General features: G+C 38.4%; 1 protein-coding gene and 2 long non-coding RNA genes across 13 annotated transcripts in view; 2 read left to right on the top strand and 1 right to left on the bottom strand.

Annotated features, from left to right (window-relative positions):
• LOC146396820 (uncharacterized) overlaps window positions 1-20,980 on the top strand; it is a 41,221-nt gene that overhangs the window by 12,252 nt on the left and 7,989 nt on the right. The gene's annotated exons all lie outside the window — the stretch shown is intronic.
• LOC146396821 (uncharacterized) lies at window positions 37-19,653 on the top strand. Its single transcript, XR_014827961.1, has 2 exons — window positions 37-91; window positions 14,533-19,653. It is a non-coding gene; the product is annotated as an uncharacterized LOC146396821 (long non-coding RNA).
• ZNF25 (zinc finger protein 25) overlaps window positions 15,580-20,980 on the bottom strand; it is a 30,045-nt gene continuing 24,644 nt past the window's right edge. For all 11 annotated transcript variants that reach the window (XM_013983246.3, XM_084997007.1, XM_084997009.1 and 8 more), the window contains 2 exons: window positions 18,887-18,950; window positions 15,580-18,413 (listed from right to left, as the gene is read on the bottom strand). In XM_013983246.3, coding sequence (XP_013838700.1) covers window positions 17,366-18,413; window positions 18,887-18,950 — 1,112 coding nt within the window. In that variant the 3' untranslated portion in view covers window positions 15,580-17,365. The remainder of the gene's footprint in view (window positions 18,414-18,886; window positions 18,951-20,980) is intronic.

Here is a 20,980-nt window from a genome sequence, read left to right as displayed (position 1 = left end):
GGCAGAGTTTCCCACCAATTTTTAGTTTTGTTGCAGGAGAGAAAATTGTCGCATTCCAGGATGTGCACGAGTCCCTGAGATGGACTGTCAGGTGAGGATCTTTGGCTTCAAGTAGTAAAGAATTCAAGAGTGAGCCAAAGTAAAGTGAAAACAAATTTATTTAGAGAGATACACATTCCATAGATGGAATGCAGACCATCTTAGAAAGTTCAGTGGTGTCGAGTTAGGGGTTGTTACTTTTTATGGGCTATATAATTTAATATGCTGAGTAGGAGAAATGCTTTAACTTTTTGGGGGAAGGGGTGGCAATTTCCAGAAATTAGTCCACCACCCACTTTTTGGCCTTTTATGGTCAGCCTCGGAATTGTCATGGTGCCCGTCCTGATACTGGTGGGTGTGTCATTAGCCTACTAATGTATAATGAGTGTGTAATGAGGCTTAAGTTATACTGAAAGTCAAACCTTATACCATCTTGGGCCTAGTTGTTTCTAACCAGTTTTTATCAAATACTGTTTTTCTTAAAGTCCTTGTCCCCCTCCTCATTCTATTAATAGTTGTACCCTACCCTCTTCCTTCCTATCTCAGTTTCTTGGCTTTTGAAGGGAATAATTGCTAGCGGTTTAATGGAGAACTCCTTGGGGTCCTGTCAACCCTGGCAGGGGCCCATATAGGTATTCTTCCTTGAGGGTAGAAATGAAAGCATTTGAGCTGTTGTGGAAGGATTTGACAGAGCCTTCAAGGACAAACTTTTTTCTGCTATCTAATTTTATTACAAGTGAGACACCAATTTCTGGGCCAGTGTTTTGGTGATGAACCCCTAGAAGAGGACATCAGAGGAGCTTCCAGTGTTCTAGGTTTCTGGCCTTGGAGCTATTGCAGCTATAAGGCCACTAACTTGGTGGTGATTTGTTTATGGTTTTATAGTATCTTCAGAGTGGAAAGACAATTCAGATAGAGAGTTAGACTGAGTACTCAGAGGAGGATAGAAGGGGGAGTGATAAGAGTCACATCAGTCATTTAGTCTTCTTTTAGGTACTTCTTGTCTCTTTAATTTTTCATCAGCTGTTTCTGATTGAGATTCCTGTTAACAATAGATCTGTTATTCCTTTACCTTATGTGTACATTAACAGAAACCTACAATAATTGAAGAAACAGAACTGTGGACACCTGCAGTAACCAAAGAAATGGGCCTGTGGACTGGCCAAGAGAAGGCCTTAGGCGTGCACTAGTGAAACCATCAGTTCTCCAAGTGAAACTATGGGCTGAACCACTAGAACCCAAAGTAAGACTGTGGACTAACCAAGGCTAGGGACTTGGGTTCCAGATGGAACTGTTTTCCAGCTCAGGTTGATGTGCTAAGCTCTGTACTGGGACCACAAACTTAAGGGGTAAGAATTAGTGCTCTGTTAGAGCTTCCTGTCAGTATGGATGACCTATTAACCCTGACTGTTAGATCAGTAGCTCAACACAAAGAGCAGATCTCAAATCTTAGAGGAAATTACCCACAGCCCTCAGAAATGATAAGAAAGAAACCTCAAAGTGTTCATGGGTGCCAGCATCTGTGTTTCAAATCATCCCCAAAGCAATCAGAAATTAGAGCCCATAACTATCACCAAAACCATTTAAAAATTTTTAACTGAGTAAATTTAAAAAATCTTGGGTTTAGCAATTCATGGATTAACCATCATCCAATCTAGAAGACAGAAAGGAGCTCTGAGAAGCTATATAAAGTGAAAGATTTTTATAGGCAAACAGAAGAAGGAACAAGAGAGTTATACTAGGCAAGAAAATGTGGATTGGATATTAAATTACAAGGTTATTTTCCCTCTGGGTATGGCAGGGGTCTATCAGATAAATTCCTTAACTAGTTCTGATTAGGCAATTCCTGATGGCCTTGATTAAGATTCCATTTCTGGGAGAACCAAAGCTATTTAAAGTTAAGTCTTAGTAATAGAGAATCCTGTTGTTTACAGTTACATTTCTTACTTTTCCATTCTGTGTACTTTTTATTTCCTTTCTGTGTTGCACTTGCTAGGACTCCAATATGATGTTGATTAGTGGTAAGAGAATACATACTTGCCTTGTTCTGATTATTAGGGGGAGAGCCTCAAGTTTCTCACTATTAGGATGTTAGCTATAGGGGTTTTATACATATTCTTTGTCAAATTGTGGAAGTTCCCTTCCAAGCCTATTTTATAATGAATAGGTACTGGATTTTGTTGAATGCTTTTTCTTCAGCAATTAATAGAAACATATAATATTTCTTTTTATTTATTTATTTATTTATTTATTTTGTCTTTTTGCTATTTCTTTGGGCCGCTTCCACGGCATATGGAGGTTCCCAGGCTAGGGGTTGAATCGGAGCTGTAGCCACCGGCCTACACCAGAGCCACAGCAACACAGGATCCGAGCCGCGTCTGCAACCTACACCACAGCTCACGGCAACGCCGGATCGTTAACCCACTGAGCAAGGGCAGGGACCGAACCCGCAACCTCGTGGTTCCTAGTCGGATTCATTAACCACTGCGCCACGACGGGAACTCCTAATATTTCTTTTTAAACTCACTGATGTAGTGGATTTTCTTGATTGATTTTCCTTGCGTATTTGGGTCAAATCCTGCTTCATCACGGAGTATAATTATTTTTGTACATGATTGGATTGGATTTGTAAAGGAGTTAAATTTTTGAGGGTTTGTGCATCTATGTTCATGTGTAGTTTTCCCTTCTAATACCTTTATCAGGTTTCAGTAGCAAGGTAATGCTGGCCTCTACAATGTGTTAGGAAATTTTTTTCCACTTTAGTTTTCTGAAAGAGATTCTGTAGAATTGTTATGTCTTCATACAGAAAAAAATGGTAGAATTTACCATCTGTGGCTGAAGCTTTCTTTTTTGAAAGGTTATTAATTATTGATTTAATTTCTTTAATAGAGGATATTCAGATTACTTGTTTATTCTAATTAAAGACAAAGAGAGTTTAGCCCCACTACTAAGCTTGAGTCTTGCTTGAGTCTCTTGTTGAGTGCCCTGGGTGTACAATAGGACTCTTCTCTGTGGATTGGGCAGAGCTTGAATGTCTCTGTGCCCCTTGTGATCAGTGGGAACTGTTGTGCTTGAGCTACCCTGTTTTTCTTTGCCTGGAATGTGAAGTTACATTCCACTTCTGTGCAGTTTATTAGACTTTCGCAGAGACTCAATTTACACATTTGCCAAGTATAACTTTCTTGTTCCTGCTTCCTTCTGCCTATAAAAGCCTTTCTTTCTTTTCTTCTTTTTTGTCTTTTGTCCTTTTAGGGCCACACCAGCCGCATATGGAGGTTCCCAGGCTAGGGGTCGAATCGGAGCTGTTGCTGCCGGCTTATGCTCGAGCCACAGCAATGCCAGATCTGAGCCATGTCTGCAACCTACACCACAGCTCACGGCAATGCCAGATCCTTAACCCACTGAGTCAGGCCAGGGATCAAACCCACAACCTCATGGTTCCTAATCGGATTCATTTCCGATGCGCCACAACGGAACTCCAATTCCTTCGATTTGTATAGCTCCTCAGAGCTCCTTTCTATCGTCTAGATTGAATGATGGCCGATCCATGAATTGTAGATTTTGGAGCCTCTTTATAACTCCTACTTTTCTGGAGCCCTGCCCCACAAATCCCTGTGGGCCCAGTCTTTATGGTCTTTGATTCTCTACCTCTTCAGCTAAACAAAATCTCTGTGTTCTTGTGTTCAGCTTGAGGTTCCCTTACCTCCTTATGTTCTGGAATATGGCTCCAGGCAGGAAGCCAGAGTGATCAAGGTTTACCTCACTTTTTTCCTGCTTCTCTATCTGGTGTTTGAAATTAGTTATTTCATATATTTTATCTAGTTTTCTCCTTGCTTACCACAGTATGGTGAGTTTGGAATCTTTAACTTCATCATAACTAGAAGTAGAAATCTCTTCTTTAGACATTTCTGTGCATGTTTCATGTAGACATGTGAGTAGTTCTGTAGAGCAAGCCCAGGTTTTCAAGCTTTTTTATCCTGAATATACTGTAGGAAATACTTTTCACTCTCAACAAAATAAATATTCACAAGCTTTCATTTATTAGATACATTTTATTGAGTACCTGTGTTCTGCCTGGTAGAATTCTAGAGCCAAAGAATGTAGAATAAAACAAATGAAAGTTCTACCTTTATGGTGCTTTGATTCCTGTGGAGGGTAAAGGCAACTGACAGTAGGAAGATAAGCTATATATGGTAGGTTAGATGGTAATAAGTACTGTCAAGAAGAAAAAACAAGTACAGGGAATTGCTTGGGTAGAGACTTATTTTTAAATAGGGTGCTCACATGATTTTGGAGACTGACAAGTCCTAATTTCTGCAGGTTGAATGAGCAAGCTGGAGACCCAGTTCAAGTCTGCAGGCAGGAAAAAGCCAGTGTCCCAGTTTGAAGATGGCTAGGCAGGAGGAATTCTCTCTTCCTCAAAGGTCAGTCTTTTTGTCCTATTCAGGCCTTCAACTGATTGGATGAAGGTCATCCAGGTTAGGGAAGGCAATCTGCTTTACTCAATATTTTGATTTAAATATTAGTATCATCTAAAAACACCCTTACAGAAACGCCCAGAATAATGTTTGTCCAAATATCTGGGCACCCCATGACACTTAAAATTAACTATCACAAAGACTTAATGTACTGAGTTGATTTCACAGCTCGGTAATGATATGCACTTTTTAAACTAGTTTTATAATTTGTAAACTGGTTAGTGGGATTGTATCATTATAACGTGTCTGTATTTGAATATGGTTTTGCCATTTATACTCTCAGTTCATGGTAAAGATTAGTTTAATAGAAAATTCCCGTGTCCTTTTCTCCGTGCTCCAGCTAAGTACATTTTCTAACATGAACTTACTTCTCCTTTCCTGGCATGTCTATCTCCTTTTACATATATCCTGATTACTCCTTTCCTGGTGTGTCTGTCTCCTTTTATGTGTATCTTAATTACTTTATCTTGGGCCTGTTAAGGAAAGGAAGTGCTATCACCTTTGAAGGACATTATCTCAAGTATCATCATGATCTCCCCCTCAATGAAAGCCTTGTTACAGATGTGGCTACAGGGTAATTTATGCTTAAAATATTAAAAATTAATATTTAATATTAAATATTAAAAACATCTCACAAATAACACAGTGCATGGTTTAACAGCAAATTAGATAAAACTGTAAATTGGACTAGAAGAGAATATTTAGAATAAAGATTGGATAAATGAAATGATAAAAAATAATGAAGAGAGACCAAAAGAAATAAACTTTGCAAGGTAAAGTTTATTTGTACTTACTTAAAATTTTAGATGAATGGGACTGGGGAAATGGGGCTGAGAAAATATTCCGAAAGATAATAGCTTAGAAGACCTCTGAACTGCAAACGAGAAAAATAAAAAACTGTCTAGCTACATCATAGGAGAATTGTTGAGAAGTAAAATATATAGAGAGAGGTAGATAAACAATAAAATGTATAATCTTGGAGTTCCTAGTGTGGCTCAGCGGGTTACGACCTGACCAGTATCCATAAAGATGCTGTTTTGATCCCTGGCCTTGCTAAAAGGGTTAAGGATCCACTGTTGCTGTGAGCTGTGGTATAGGTCAGAGATGGGGCTCATCTGGTGTTGCTGTGGCTGTGGCATAGGCCGGCAGTTGCAGCTCTGATTTGACTCCTATCCTGGGAACTTCCATAGGCCTGGAGTGTGGCCCTCAAAAGCAAAAGCAAACAAACAAAAGATACACCTTAACCTTTTAAAAAACTGATAATGAAGAAAAAGCTGCTGAAAGAGGTTAGAAAACCCTGTATATTATTGATAGGAAACAGCAATACAAATGACAAAAGATTTCTCACCTGAAATCTTGGAGGCTAGGAGTATATGGCAAGAAATTGTTCAAGTGATTAAAATACATAATTGTCAACAGCAAATTCTATATAGATTGAAAACATGCTTTGGGAATGAAGGGGAAATATTTTCTGTGATAAAGGAAAACTGAGAATTTATTGCAGATGACCTTCTTCAAACAATTGCTGGAATTGCTGTGGTGGCTCAGTGGGTTAAGGACCCATTGTTGTCTTTGTGAGCATATAAGTTCAATCCTTGGTCTCATTCAGTGGGTTAAGGATCTGGCATTGCCAAAACCTGCTTCGTGGGTTGCAGATGTAGCCCATATCCGGTGTTGTCATGGCTGTGTCATAGACACCAGCTGCAGCTCTGATTCGACCCCTGGCCTGGGACTTTCATATGCCACAGGTGCAGCTGTAAAAAGAAAACAAACAAACAAATAAATAAAACAGTAAAAGAGCAAACCTGGCGGTTTAAAAAACAAAAACAGTTTCCTTTGTGGCACAGCAGAAACAAGCTGACTAGTATCCTTGAGGATGCCCCTGGCCTCACGCAGTGGGTCAGTGATCTAGTGTTGCCGTGAGCTATGGTGTAGGTCGAAGACATGGCTCAGATCCCGAGTTGCTGCGGCTCTGGCGTAGTCTGGCAGCTGTAGCTCTGATTTGACCCATAGCCTGGGAACTTCCACATGCCATGGGTGCAGCCCTAAAAAGAAATGAATGAATAAATTAAATAAATAAATAAATAAATAAACCAAAACTAATTGCTATAGGAGAGTTTTCAAGGAAATGATAACAGAAGGAGTCTTGGAAATTCAGGAAAGAAAGAAGGAAATGGTTTAAAAAAGTATAATAGACTGTTGTAAATTTCTTAAATTGTATTTCAGGAGTTCCCTGGTGGCCTACAAGTTAAAGGATCTGGCATTGTCACTGCTGTAACACAGCTCTGATCCCGGGCTCAGGAATTTTTGTATGCCATGGGCACAGACAAAAAAAAAAAAAAATCATAGTAGAAGAAAAAAATACACTTAATATGGTACTAAATATATATAGAAAAAATTCTAAGAGATATACTATTTCAAAAGTGGAGCCTTCAAGGAATTTATACTGTACTGTCCTCCATTGGTGTCCACAGGGGATTGGATCCAAGAGCCCTGAATATTGGTTGAATCCATGGATATGAAACCCATGGATATGGAGGGCCAGCTATAATTTTCTACACTTGATTTGAAGGGAAAACAACATTACCAATAGAATATGAACAAACACTAAGAAAATATGACAAAAAAAATATACTGAGTGTTAATTTTGCCAAGGTTAATTTCAACAAGATCTATTCTATTCTGAAATGCACCCTTTAGAATTATTCTGTGAGTCCTTAGGGGTATTATACAGTATTATCCCCAGTGGCACTTTATTAACTTTCCCTCCTTTCCTGTCAAATTCTTTCCATTCCCCTCTTTCTGTTTTCCCAAGATGACCTCCAAAATAAACTGCACCTAATCCCTTATCTCAGCCTCTGCTTTTATGGGAATCCAAAATAGAACTTTTGGTTTCAAAAGTGGCTCTAGAATTGAGAACTTCAGTTTTGGAATCTAGAACTAGATCACTTACTAATCAGGTAACAGTGAAGGCCACATTGTTAATGGTAGGGGGATGATCCCTGTTATGCTGTAATATCACATTAAAAACCATCCTTTTTTATTTTTTATTTTTCACACACCCAAGACATATGGAGGCTCCCAGGTTAGGAGTCAAATCGGAGCTGTAGCTGCCAGCGTACACCCCAGCCACAGCAACACAGGATCCAATCCTCGTCTGAGACCTACATCACAGCTCACAGCAACACCAGATCTTTAACCCACTGAGTGAGGCTAGGGATTGAACCTGTGTCCTAATGGATACTAGTCAGATTTGTTTCCGCTGAACCATGATGGGAACTCCTAAAACCATTCTTAAATGTGGTAGATTAGGACGGATTTGGCTTCTGCAATAGCTCTATCTCTTGAGCAGGATAGGGCAGTGGTAAGTTTATGAGTGGTTAAGTTACTGACTTCTCTTCTGCCTTAGAAGTCTTGAAAATAGGCTGAAGTTGGCTAACAATACACGACACACAATGAAGGATAACAGACGTCTGTAAAAGTATTCAGAATTTCTTATATCCTGAGATATAGTCAACTCCTGTAAATCATGCCCAACTGAACTGGATAGCAGTACTGTAAAGACAATTGTGATGGTGCAGTGTTTACAAATTTTTTGTTAAAAATACAGGAGTCTCATAAAGGAGTGGAAAATTGAGACCTAGAATCAGGAAATTTGCAGCAGTTCACTTGAGTCTCTTGAACCCAGAGGTTCTTCATTTAAACTCTTCAGACTTGCAAAAGCTGTTTCTCTTTTTCCTTTTTTTTTTTTTTTTGGGCTGCTCCCACAGCGTTTGGAAGTTCCTGGGCTAGAGATTGAATTTGAGCCACAGCTGAAACTTAGAACCACAGCTGTGGCAATGCTGGGCCAGGAATCAAACTGGCAATGCCATAGAAACAAGTCAGATCATTAACCCACAGTGCCACAGTGGAACTCCAGAAGCCATGCTCTCTGATAGGGAGAAACACTGTATCATTTCCTAGAGACCATGAGAATACCAAACATGAGTCGAAAGCCTTTCAGGATCATGCAAGGCCTTCATAAAATCTACCTTACTCATTGCCTCTATTAATACTTAATGTAATTATTGATGTAATGGATTTAGCCTACAATTTTATTTGTTTCTGTTTGACCTCTCTTTTTTTGTTCTTGATTTCTTGCCATTTTTCCCCTATTGAATTTGAGTATTTTAAAATTCCACTTTTTCTATTAGCTTTTAAAACTGTATCTTTTTGCATTATGTATCCTCTATCAATTACAATATACATCTTCAACTTTTTACCATGTATTTTTAGTAATGTACCACTTCACAAAAAATGTAGAAAACTTTCAAACATAAAAGTCCATTTTCACTTCCCTGGCACTGTTCTTTTTGTTATAGTTACATTATAAACTCAAGACAAGAGGTAATTTTTATTTCTGATTGTTACGGACTGACTGTATTCTCCCCAAAATTCATTTGTTGAAACCCTACCCCAAATGTGATGGTATTAGCAGGTGGGCCTTTGGGAATTAATCAGGATTAGATGAGGTCATGAGGGTAGAGCCCCCTTGAATGGGATTAGTGCCCTTTTAAGAGTCACCAGAGAGCTTGCTTCCTCTCTTCTCTGCTCTCTGCTACATAGAATAACAAGTCAGCAGTTTGCAACCTAGAAGAGGGTTTTCACCAGAACTCCAACAATGCAGGCACCCCGATCTCAAACTTCCAGCCTCCAAAACTGCAAGAAATAAATTTCTTTTGTTTATAAGCTACATATTATATGACACATAACCACCATATTATACCCAGTATATGGTACATTTTTGGTACCACCCTGAAATGACTAGGACACTGGTCCAAAATGATGAGATCTTGGAAGATGAGCTTGAAGTCTCATCTTCACAAGAAAAAAGCTGAACAGTCTGAAAAATCAACAACTCTCTCTCTCTCTCTCTATATATATATATATATATATATGTATGTGTGTGTATATATATTGCTTATTTAGGGCTGCACCACTAGTTCCCAGTCTAGTTTACGGCCCCACCCTAGTTCCGTCTAGGGGTTGAATCAGAGCTATAGCTGCCTGCCTACACCACAGCCAGAGCAATGCCAGATCTGAGCCGCATCTACATCCTACACCAAAGCTCATGGCAATGCCGGATCCTTAACCTGCTAAGCAAGGCTAGGGATTGAACCTGCATCGTCATGGATCTTAGTTGGGTTTGTTAACCACTGAGCCATGACGAGAACTCTCTTAACTCTTTTTAGATCAGAGTATTTAAGTCACAGGCCAGAAGCCCACAGGAGGAGCCAGTACTTACAACACTCCTGTAATTAATGAATTGTTGGAGGTTCACTGTAGGCCAAGTGAAATGTTTAAAATTCCAGAGGGGCCCCAATCTTTGATGAGATTTTCATCCACGAACCCAACCAAATTTTCACTGTGAAGATCATAAAAAAATCCCCATTCTGAGTTCCACTTGTGGCTCAGTAGTAATGAATCTGACTAGTATCCATGAGGATGCAGGTTTGATACCTGGCTTTGCCCAGTGGTTAAGATCTGGCATTGCCATGAGCTGTGGTGTAGGTCGAAGATGTGGCTTGGATTCCATGTTGCTGTAGAATAGGGCAGGAGCTGTTCCTCCAATTCGACCCCTAGCCTGGAAGCATCCATATGCAGTGGTGCACCCCTCAAAAAAGAAGGGAAGGAAGGAAAAAGAAAGAAGGAAGGAAGGAAAGAAAGAGAAAGAAAGAAAAGAAAGGAAGAAAGGAAAGAGAAAGAAAGAAAGAAAGAAAGAAAGAAAGAAAGAAAAAGAGAAAGAAAGAAAAAGAAAGAAAGAAAGAAAAAGGAAAGAAAGAAAGGCCCTCTTGTGCTTCTGGCAAGGAGAAAAGTAACCACTGAAATATGCCCTTAACAAGGGCATACTGTTTTCTCTTTAATAAGGCCTGATCTCAAGAGAAACTTAAACCAGAGCTTAACTCATCTGGGGGATAGGAAATATTCATTCCAGACCCCTTTACCTTTACTATCTCAACTAAGCGGGGCAGAAATTGAGAAACACCTATTAAAATAACACCACAGAGGAGTTCCCATCGTGGCTTAGTGGTTAGCAAATCCGACTAGGAACCATGAGGTTGCGGGTTCAATCCCTGGCCTCGCTCAGTGGGTTAGGGATCCGGTGTTGCCGTGAGCTGTGGTGTGGGTCACAGACACGGCTCGGATCTGGTATTGCTGTGGCTCTGGCGTAGGCCGGTGGCTATAGCTCCGATTCGACCCCTACCCTGGGAATCTCCACAAGCTGCAGGAGGGGCCCAAGAAATGGCAAAAAGACAAAAAAAAAAAAAAAGATAACATCACTAAAAGACTGAGACTTAATCATAGAACTATACAATGCAGCAACAGCTCTGATTTGACCCCTAGCCTGGGAACCTCTGTATGCCACAGGTACGGCCCTAAAAAGACAAAAGAGAAAAAAAGAAGAAGTCTAAGGAAACACAAGGACAATAGGGGAGAAAGACAAAAAGAAGGACATGAGAGGAAATTTTAGTTTCTGATGCACAGCTACAACATATAGTAAATACAGTCTACCTCCTGGCCATAAAATTAAACCTCACACTGAACGATTATTGCATCAGTTCCTTTTACTCAAGACCTCATTTCTGGATTTCAAAAAAATAACAAAGCATGCTAAAAAGAAACAAAGGGAGTTCCTGTTTTGACTCAGCAGTTAAAGAACCTGACTAGGATCCATAAGGATGTGGGTTTGATCCCTGGCCTCGCTCAGTGGGTTAAGGATCCGGCATTGCTCTGGGCTGTGGTGTAGGTCACAGACATGGCTCAGATCCTGCATTGCTGTGGCTGTGGCATAGACCGGCATCTGTAGCTCAGATTCAACCCCTAGCCTGGGAACTTCCATATGCTGAGGATGCAGCCCTAAAAAGCAACCAAAAAAAAAAAAAAATCTATGCATAGGTTTTTCATAATCAAACTAAAAAAGTTTAAAATGAAGAGAAAATCTTGAACAAAGAGGAAATATATACTTACTTATAGAAGACTAAGGTTAAAAATTACACTCCACTTCTCTTCAAAAACCATGCAAGTAAGAGAGTAAATTATTTACAGGATTGAGAAATTAAAAACTACCAATCTAGATCTCTGAATCCAGTGAAACTGTCCTTCAAAAGTGAAAGAGGAGTTCCCATCTTGGCTCAGCAGAAATGAATCTGACTAGCATCCATCAGGACACAGGTTTGATCCCTGGCCTCACTCAGTGGGTTAAGGATCCGGCGTTGCCATGAGCTATGGTACAGGTTGCAGACATGGCTCAGATCTGGCAGGTGGCTACAGCTCCAATTCAACCCCTAGCCTGGGAACTTCCCTATGCCACAGGTGTGACCCTAAAAAGACAAAAAAAAAAAAAAAAAAGTGAAAAATACTTTCTCAAGTAAACAAAATTGAAGGAATTTGTCATCAGTAAACCATGCAAAACATGTTATTAGGAATTATTCATTGAGAAGGAAAATGATATGTCAGAAATTTGGATCTATATAAGGAAAGGATGATTGTTTGAGAAGGAATAAAGGGCAAATAGTATCTTCCGTGTTTCTCATTCTTAATTGATCTAACATAACAGTTTGTACAACTTAATGCTAGCACCCAGATTCTTAATCCTCCCAACTCTGAGCAGACTTCTTTTAATTGCCTTTGGATGATTAAGGTAAGTTCTCAGTGTAGATTAATGTGGAGATTACAGTCTGCTATAAAGATGATTAACTCATCAGGAGAGTTTTTAGATATGGCTAATAAGTACTAATTAGCACCAGGGAAATCTGAGTAGGAGGGAATCTTGAGGGTATTTGGGCAAGAGTATAAGATAAGAGTTCAAGATCTAATACTGGATATAAGGAATATATTTACATGGGCATACAATTCTTTAACTTAAAATTAACTTTTTTTTTAACTTGGACATCTGAAACTCATCTTTATTTACTACTGTTTGGCTTCTTGACACTTGAATTATACTCTATAATGAGGTAGAAATTATGGAGGTGCATTAGGTGGAAGAGGTCATGAGGCTCAGGAAATTGGGCATGGTGGAATAGATTGATTAAGACTGGAGAGCTGACTATTTGACCATGTTACCCTAGAAATCTCTATTTGGTAAGGCAACAAGAAATGCAATAATGGAACACAACCATTGCTCAAAGGCTCAGTAGTGCTTGTTTTCTGTAGTCATAGATCAGCAATAAAATATCAAGCTGAGAATCTGGCTTCATAATCTATGGGAGATAAAATTTTAGATGTGAGAGGTTAGATTGTATCACTTAAGCAGGATGGATGTAATTACTGTAATGGGAAGGAGTGATGTCATAGTGTTTTGATGTTCAGGGATATGTAGCAATATAGAGCATGGTGTTAGTGTTTCTAGGGGTGGGATAGATTGATAATCAACTAGAAACTAAGTCAAAAGCTGAAAGGACTGATGTCAGACTCTAATGGAGAATTGTTATCCTCATCCAGTTTCTATTTATGAGCCAATTTTCAGTCCCTAATCCCATTGATTGACAGTGTGGCCAGAACCAAGTGAGGAAGGATACCACCAATGGCACCCCAAGTGTTTTCTACATCTGTTCTTTCTCCTAATCCTTCCTCAAAGGATTTACAGTTATTTACAAGAGCAAATGAGCAATATCCACACTCATAGGACTTTGGATTTAGTCTTGTCCAACACTATCAGGACTCCCAATGAGAATGCGGTTTTATGGAGACCAGCTGATACATGGAGTCTTGTTACAGATCATTTTCACATTTAGTTCAGTGGATTCACAAATCTACTATGTTAGTCATTTCCCCACTTCCCATGTACATACTTTGGATGAATACATTTGGAAGAACTCTCTTATTTGCATTCTTTCCTGGGAGTAAGAGTCATTATGATAAGAAAAATCAAATAGAAGCCTCTGGATCTATTCCCTGGTCAAGATTGGTAGAACTCTTTTAAATGTAAAAGATTTGGGATTGGCAGTCCCCGTTGTATCATAAATCATTTTACCTGTTTGACCTCTACCAAAAAAAAAAAAAAAAAAAAAAAAAAAGGATGATGGCAAGTGGTGGTGGACTACCATAAACTTAACAATTCTGCTGGTTGTCATATCTCTAAACAGCCTCTAACTTATAAATGTGGAAAATGTGTTCTTTTAAAACTAATAGGAGTTCCCATCATGGCTCAGTGATTAACAAACCTGACTAGGAACCATAAGGTTGTGGATTCCATCCCTGGCCTCGCTCAGTGGGTAAAGGATCTGGTGTTGCTGTGAGCTGTGGTGTAGGTCACAGATGCGGCTCAGATCCAGCGTGGCTGTGGCTGTGACATAGGCTGGCAGCTACAGCTCCGATTCGACACCTAGCCTGGGAACCTCCATATGCCATGAGTATGGCCCTAAAAATACAAAAGACAAAAATAAATAAATAAATAAATAAAATAAAAAATAAAACCTATTAATTAAAAGAGTCAAGGAGTTCCTGCTGTGGCTCAATGAGATTGACGGTGTCTCTGCAGCAGCAGGGAGGCAGATTCGGTCCCCGGCAGGGTGGGTTAAGGATCCAGTGTTGCTGAAGCTGTGGCATAGGTTACAACTCCAGCTCAGATTTGATCCCTGGCCTGGGAACTCCATATATAGTGGGGCGGCCAAAAAAGAAAAAGAAAATTACAAAAAGCATTTTTATTTTACATGGGGTGGGTACCAGTATACACTTACTGTCTTGCTTCAAGGCTGTGGTTACATACTTTCTCCATGTCACAGTATAATCTGTTGGACCCTTGATCATAATAGTAAGCTAGTCCATCATCTTTATGTCATCATGCTAATCAGAACTGGTTAACAGGAACTAGGAAATATTTTGCATGCCTCAGAAATATACATGTCAAAGGATGAGAGAGTACAAAATTTTAGATCCCTGCCACATTTTAAATTCTTTTTCAGAAGTCTAATGGTCTGGGCAAGGCCAGATGTAACTTTACATGAAAAATTGTGTTTATCCCTCCTACTAGAGTTCAAGGTACTTGGTGGACTCCTTTGGAATTAAGAAGCAAAATATACTGCACTTGGGAAAACTGTTCTGACCCATTTATTACTGATAGTTTTGTCTTATCACAAGACAGACTCTCTAGCAGGTACAGTGTGCAATGCAAGCTCTCCTGACACGCAGGTGAGATTCAACAGTAATGGAGTTTGCTATGGTAGATGACCATTCTTTGTGGATTTGTTAATCAAGGAACTGGAGCTTATATCCCTAGGACTTTGGGGAAAGATACCTTCTGTTTTAGAAAACTTCTTGATATTTAAAAATCATTTATTGGAGTGCTATTAGGCAGTGTTTATTTCATATGTTTACTGCTACCTCCCATCAGGGAATTTGTTTTGATGTTATGATAATCTAGCAGGTAAAGCATATTTTTTTGAAAAAAATTCTAATGCTTAGGTTTATATAAATAAATACAGAGTTCCCTGCTGGCTTAACAGGTTAAGGATCTGGTGTTGTCACTGCTGTGGCTTTGGTTACTACTGTGGTGCAGATTTGACCCCTGGCCCAAGAACTTCTGCATGCCATGGGTGTGGCCAAAAAAATGCACATAATAAATATGCTGCAGAAAACCCCCACCTACCCACAAATTGTTGTATCGTTTCTGAAACATAATACATATAAAAGTATAACTCCACATTGGTTGTGTTATTTTTAGCTCTAAGAAAACTTAAATTTGTAAAGCACCAGATAGTAACTATCTTAGTCTCTGTGGGGCGTATGTTCTTTTGTCAGGATACTCAACTCTGCTACTATAATATGAAGGGAGCCACAGGCAAAAGAGAAACAAATGGTTGTTTTTTTTCTATTAGTGTTCTGATAAAACTTGTATTTATAGACACAAGTTTAAATATATAATTTTCACATGTCATAAGATATTCTTTATTTTTTTTAACCATTTAGGAATGTAAAACCATTCTTAGCTTGTAGACAGTGGGCCAGATCTGAATCATTTGTGGAAAAATGCAAAACTAAAACAAACAAGGCACTACAGCAATAAAGTCAGGGATAAATATTGGTAGCAAAGCTTTTAATTTTTTTTGCAGCATAATTCAAGAAATACAAATTATGATAGTATCTAACATATAGCTCTTCCTGTGTCTCAAATACTATTCTAAGTGCTTTAAAAATAATAACTCATTTACACCTCACAGCAATCCTAACATATTGTTATTGTCACTTCCCTTTTATAGAAAAGGAAACTGAGGCACAGAGGTTAAATGCATGCCCTATGCTAGAAACTTAGCCTGGGCAGTAGCGGTCCAGAGTCCACACTAACTTCTATGTCATGTTGTTTCTACTAGGAAGAAAAAGGTAGTGGATAACATTTAGGACTCTCATACAAAATACAAATGCAGATAGCGCTGAAACCTGCTAAAACATCAACAGTAAGATATTTCCTTACACAGCATTATGTTTTTTATTGTGTAGGGTGTGTTCAAAAATGAACTTAGGTTTTTCCTATACATAAATGTATCCTTAATGTAAAATTTGGCTAACCATGAGAGTCGAAAATTTTACAAAAACACTTTTAGCTTCTTCTGAAGGATTAGGGAATTAATGTCAGGGAATAAGAGAAAAAGATACATTATAATTTTTAAAGAATATTACACTTAAATTAACATTCTGTTAATAACAGGAGTCATTGCTGAAACTTAATGTGTGATATCTTCACATACATAAATGTTACTGAACTAAGGCTACATATTTCCCTATGTACAACTATGGATGAGTTCACATGCACATCAAACATCCAAAATCTGGTCTGTAGCACAATGACAATCATACATAAGTCCTACACACTAAAGGACTCTTCACGTGTTAAATGATGTCACCTAGTTATTCAGTTTATTTATGCTTTTTCAAAAGCTTCATATATCTAGACATTTGCAGGTTTCTTTAAAAGAAAAACCTTGTAATCAGATCTCTGCAATGTGACTGTTTGTTTCCCTTGGTACAGAATCTCTTTAAATTTTTGTAAAAAAGCTTTCACATATTTAAAATAGCTATAAAGGTTTTATACCTTAAAACAATGATTTGACATTCATTATGATGACTGAAACATCACATCTTGATAAAGCCTTCCATATGTTGCAATCTTTCATTACCCCTTCAAGTGTGTGTGTGTGTGTGTGTTTTTTTTTTTTTTTTTTTTGGTCTTTTTGCTATTTCTTGGGCTACTCCTGCGGCACATGGAGGTTCCCAGGCTAGGGGTCTAATTGGAGCTGTAGCCACCAGCCTACACCAGAGCCACAGCAAAGAGGGATCCGAGCCACGTCTGCGACCTACACCACAGCTCATGGCAACACCAGATTGCTAACCCAGTGAGCAAGGGCAGGGATCAAACCCGCAACCTCATGGTTCCTAGTCGGATTCGTTAACCACTGTGCCACGATGGGAACTCTCCCTTCAAGTGTTCTAATGAGCCCAACTAGTATTGAAAAGGTTTCTGAATGCTCAGGATACTGATAGGAATTTCTCACTCACGTGGGCTATCTAAATGATCGCTACCCTGACAAATCTTTCCTATAGGAGTCCTATGTTGTACAATAAAGTATGCCTTTTGTTAAGAAAGGGTTACCTCATGTTTTATAATTTGTAGTGTTTCTGCCATCTATGTTATTTCATATTTAGTAAAGTATGACATATGGTAAAAATTTCTCCCTAATTTTTTCTATGTGAAGAAAGATTGTGCCTGAAATTTTCCCATGCTATTGACATTTCATAAGGTTTTTGTTTTGTGTAAATTATCTGATTATTATTAAGGATGAATTCAGACAGAATTTCCCAATTTATACTATTTATAAGCTTTTCCCTTCTGTGTGTGTCTTCTGATGTGCAGTGAGTTTTGATTTCTGGAAAAAAGTTTTCTTACACTCCTGACATTCAAAGGGTTTTTCTCCTGTGTGTTTTCTCTGATGTATGACAAAATGTGATTTCTGAGAGAAGGATTTCCCACATTCCTTACATTCATAAGGTTTCTCTCCCGTGTGAGTCCTTTGATGTAATCTGAGGACTGAATTCACAGAGAAAGATTTCCCACACTCATTACATTCATAGGGCTTCTCCCCTGTGTGTTTTCTCTGATGTTTGGTGAGGTCTGATTTATAGTAAAAGTTTTTCCCACATTTATTACATTCAAAGGGCTTCTCCCCTGTGTGAGTTCGCTGATGTACTGTTAGGGCTGACTTCTGGTAGAAGCATTTCCCACATTCCTTACATTCATAGGGTTTCTCTCCCGTGTGAGTTCTCTGATGAGTTTTGAGGTGTGAATTTCTAGAGAAGAATTTCCCACATTCCTTACATTTATAGGGTTTCTCCCCTGTATGTGTTCTCTGATGTACTGTGAGGTGTGATTTCTGGGAAAAGGATTTCCTACATTCCTTACATTCATATGGCTTCTCCCCTGTGTGTGTTTTCTGATGTACCATGAGGTATGCCTTAACATAGAAGAACTTCCCACATTCAGTACATTCATAGGGTTTCTCTCCTGTGTGTGTTTTCTGATGTTCCATGAGGTGTGGCTTCTGGTAGAAGGATTTCTCACACTGATTACATTCGTAGGGTTTCTCTCCTGCATGAGTTCTCAAATGTCTACTGAGAGATGACAGGTGGTAGAAAGTTTTCTTACATTCTTTACATTCATAGGTTTTCTCTCTGGTATTAGTTTTCTGTTGTCTTGTGAGGTCTTCATTCCGAGATTTCCCACATTCGCTGGGTTTGTCCTTTGAATGAGTATGCTGATGTATTGTGAGGATAGATTTTTGGCAGAAGGACTTTCCACATTCATTACATTTATAGGTTTTCTCTCTGGTAAGAGTTTCCTGAGGTTTTGTGAGTTCTCCATTCCTAGAAAAAAATGTCCCCAATTCATTAATGTATAAGGTTTTACTTTTTTTTTTTTTTTTTGGTCTGTTGTGTATATTTTCCAATAAACTCTGAGAGAACTGGTTTCTACAGATTTTTCCAATATTCATTAGATTCATAGGGTTTCTCCACTGTGGGTATTCTATGTTGACGTACATTGTGGTGTAACATCTGGTAGAAGGAACTTGAATTATATTCACTGGGCCTCTTAACTGCCTGAACTCCACACTTAGTGCAATAAAGCCTCTGTTATTGTATAAATAAAAGAATTAAAAGACACTTTCAAAGTTTGAATCTCCTGATCCTGAATTTTTAAAAAGGGCTTTCCCATTTGGATTATGTTCTTTGAATTTGCTTCAGTGTTAGTTTTCTCACATTTAGTATTAACTGGTGCTCTCCCATTTAGACCCTTTCTTACAAAACTTCTAATCTCAAAATTGAATTCTGGAACTTGCCTTGAATTTTCAGCTTGACTTTTCTTATGTTTTGCTCCTTGGTCATGAATATTCCATAGGTCTTCTACAAAGGAACACAAATTTTAATACCATATAAATCTTAACACATTTTATTATGGCAATTGGTTGGATTCTCAGGCTTCAAGCCAATGTCCACAAATGAAAGACTCTCAAATTTAAACTTCCTCTATCCCATTGGTTTAGAAAAAACATTACAAACAATAAAAACTGCTGTAGCAAAGGGGAAGGGGCCTGAGTAAAAAGCCAAGTAGGTCTGACACTACAGATATAACCATAAAAGCTTGGAGGAGAAGGTTAAGATCAAAACAAACAAACCAAAACAAAGAATAAGGAGCAGAGAACAAAGGTATTCAAAGTGCTGCTGAACAGAACTCAATAACGAATGCTGTGAGCCCATTAAAGACAATGAACAGTAAGTAGGGTGATAAGAAAAATTAGTAGACAACTGTGTCCACTGGAAATGCCAGAGGAAAGATTAAACTAGATGATTGAGCTAAAGTATAGGTCTTTACTCACTCAAACCTAGTTTACTGTGTAGGATTCCTAGTAGTTTGTAGACTGCAACCTTCCACTTTATTCTTCTTTACTCATACACAACAATCTAGATAATACTAAAGTGACTTTTTCAGAACATCCATTTCCTCATGTTTAGAGAGACAGTCCTGCAGCTGGGGCTTTTACTCTATCTAGTTGGCTTAATTTTCACTGGTTTAGAGGACCCAGAAACATATACATCCAAAAGAAAAGATTTTTTTAAAAAGCAGAGCACAAACCATCCTTACAACAAATTCCCACTATAATACCAGAGATTTTCACTGCTGACCACCAAACACTGCATTTCCCACACAGTGTTACCTATAACTCAACATTAGTCTCATCCTGCTTTCATATCTTAGCTTCCACATCTCTGCTTCAACTTGCTACATGATATTCAATACCATTCTAGAACTTTTACTGACCTTCATATTTATTCATCTTTAAATGTATGAAAAATTATGAGCAGAAGCTTGCGGCTAGAATTTTATGGCATTTGTGAGGAAAACATTACAAATTTTGATGGAGATGCATGCAAAGTTAACTTGGATACTCATAAAATAGGATCTTATATATGAAAGGCATTTAAGAAAGCAGATGAGGAGTTCCCATTGTGGTGCAGGGAAATTAATCTGACTAGTTATCCATGAGGATGCAGGTTCGTTCCCTGGTTTCACTCAGTGGGTCAGGGATCTGGCATTACCATGAGCTGTGGTGTAGGTCACAGATGCGTGCAGTTCAGATGCCATGTTGCTATGGCTGTGGCATAGGCTGGCAGCTATAGCACCGACTTGACCCCTAGCCTGGGACCTTCCATATGCTGCTAGTGTGGCCCTAAAAAGCAAAAAGAAAAAAGAATGAGAAAGCAGATGAAGCAAAGATTGGCACATGTTTTGGAGCCACAAATAAAAATAAGATGCAGTAGTTAATAAAAGGCCAGACTAGTTCTTGACAGAAAACTAAGTGTATTTTGTATCAAATCTGAAATAACATAATTGAGGAAAGGCATAATAATTTGTAATCTGATTTCTGAGTTTTAAAGAGAGAACAAGATATTAAAACCGATGCTGAGAAAACTAAGGCATTTTGTTATTAATGAAAGAAGGAAAATGGCATTTGAAAAAATTTATATGGCAGATTTATAAGCACTTAAAGATTATAGCTGCATACTTCAAGAGCAAGAAATAACTGGGAATTCTAGGAAAAAAAAAGTTTAAGTCAAGGTTAAAATATAGGAAAGAGAAGTAAATCTACTTTTAAAATGTCAAGCAAAAAAGGGAATCTGAATGGAGAGAATGAAAACAGGAGATGTGATTTATGTTGCTTACATATGCAGATGAGGTATCCTCAATCATTTTTGAAAGTACACGGCATTTAAAAAAGAGATTACTCATACTAAGTGAAATAAGTCAGTGAAAGACAAATATCGTATGAGATCACTAATATGTGGAATCTAATAGAAATGCAACAATAGAACTTATAAAACAGAAACAGACTCAATTCAAAACCAAATTTGTGTTTTCCAAAAGGGAAACATGG

Source organism: Sus scrofa, chromosome 14 (assembly GCF_054392235.1).
Source record: "Sus scrofa isolate SSC_HxYL_T2T_F1_AM1 chromosome 14, Sscrofa_HxYL_maternal_Yorkshire_Landrace_v2.0, whole genome shotgun sequence".
Classification (NCBI taxonomy): Eukaryota; Metazoa; Chordata; class Mammalia; order Artiodactyla; family Suidae; genus Sus; species Sus scrofa.
This window is presented reverse-complemented; position numbering and strand designations above follow the sequence as displayed.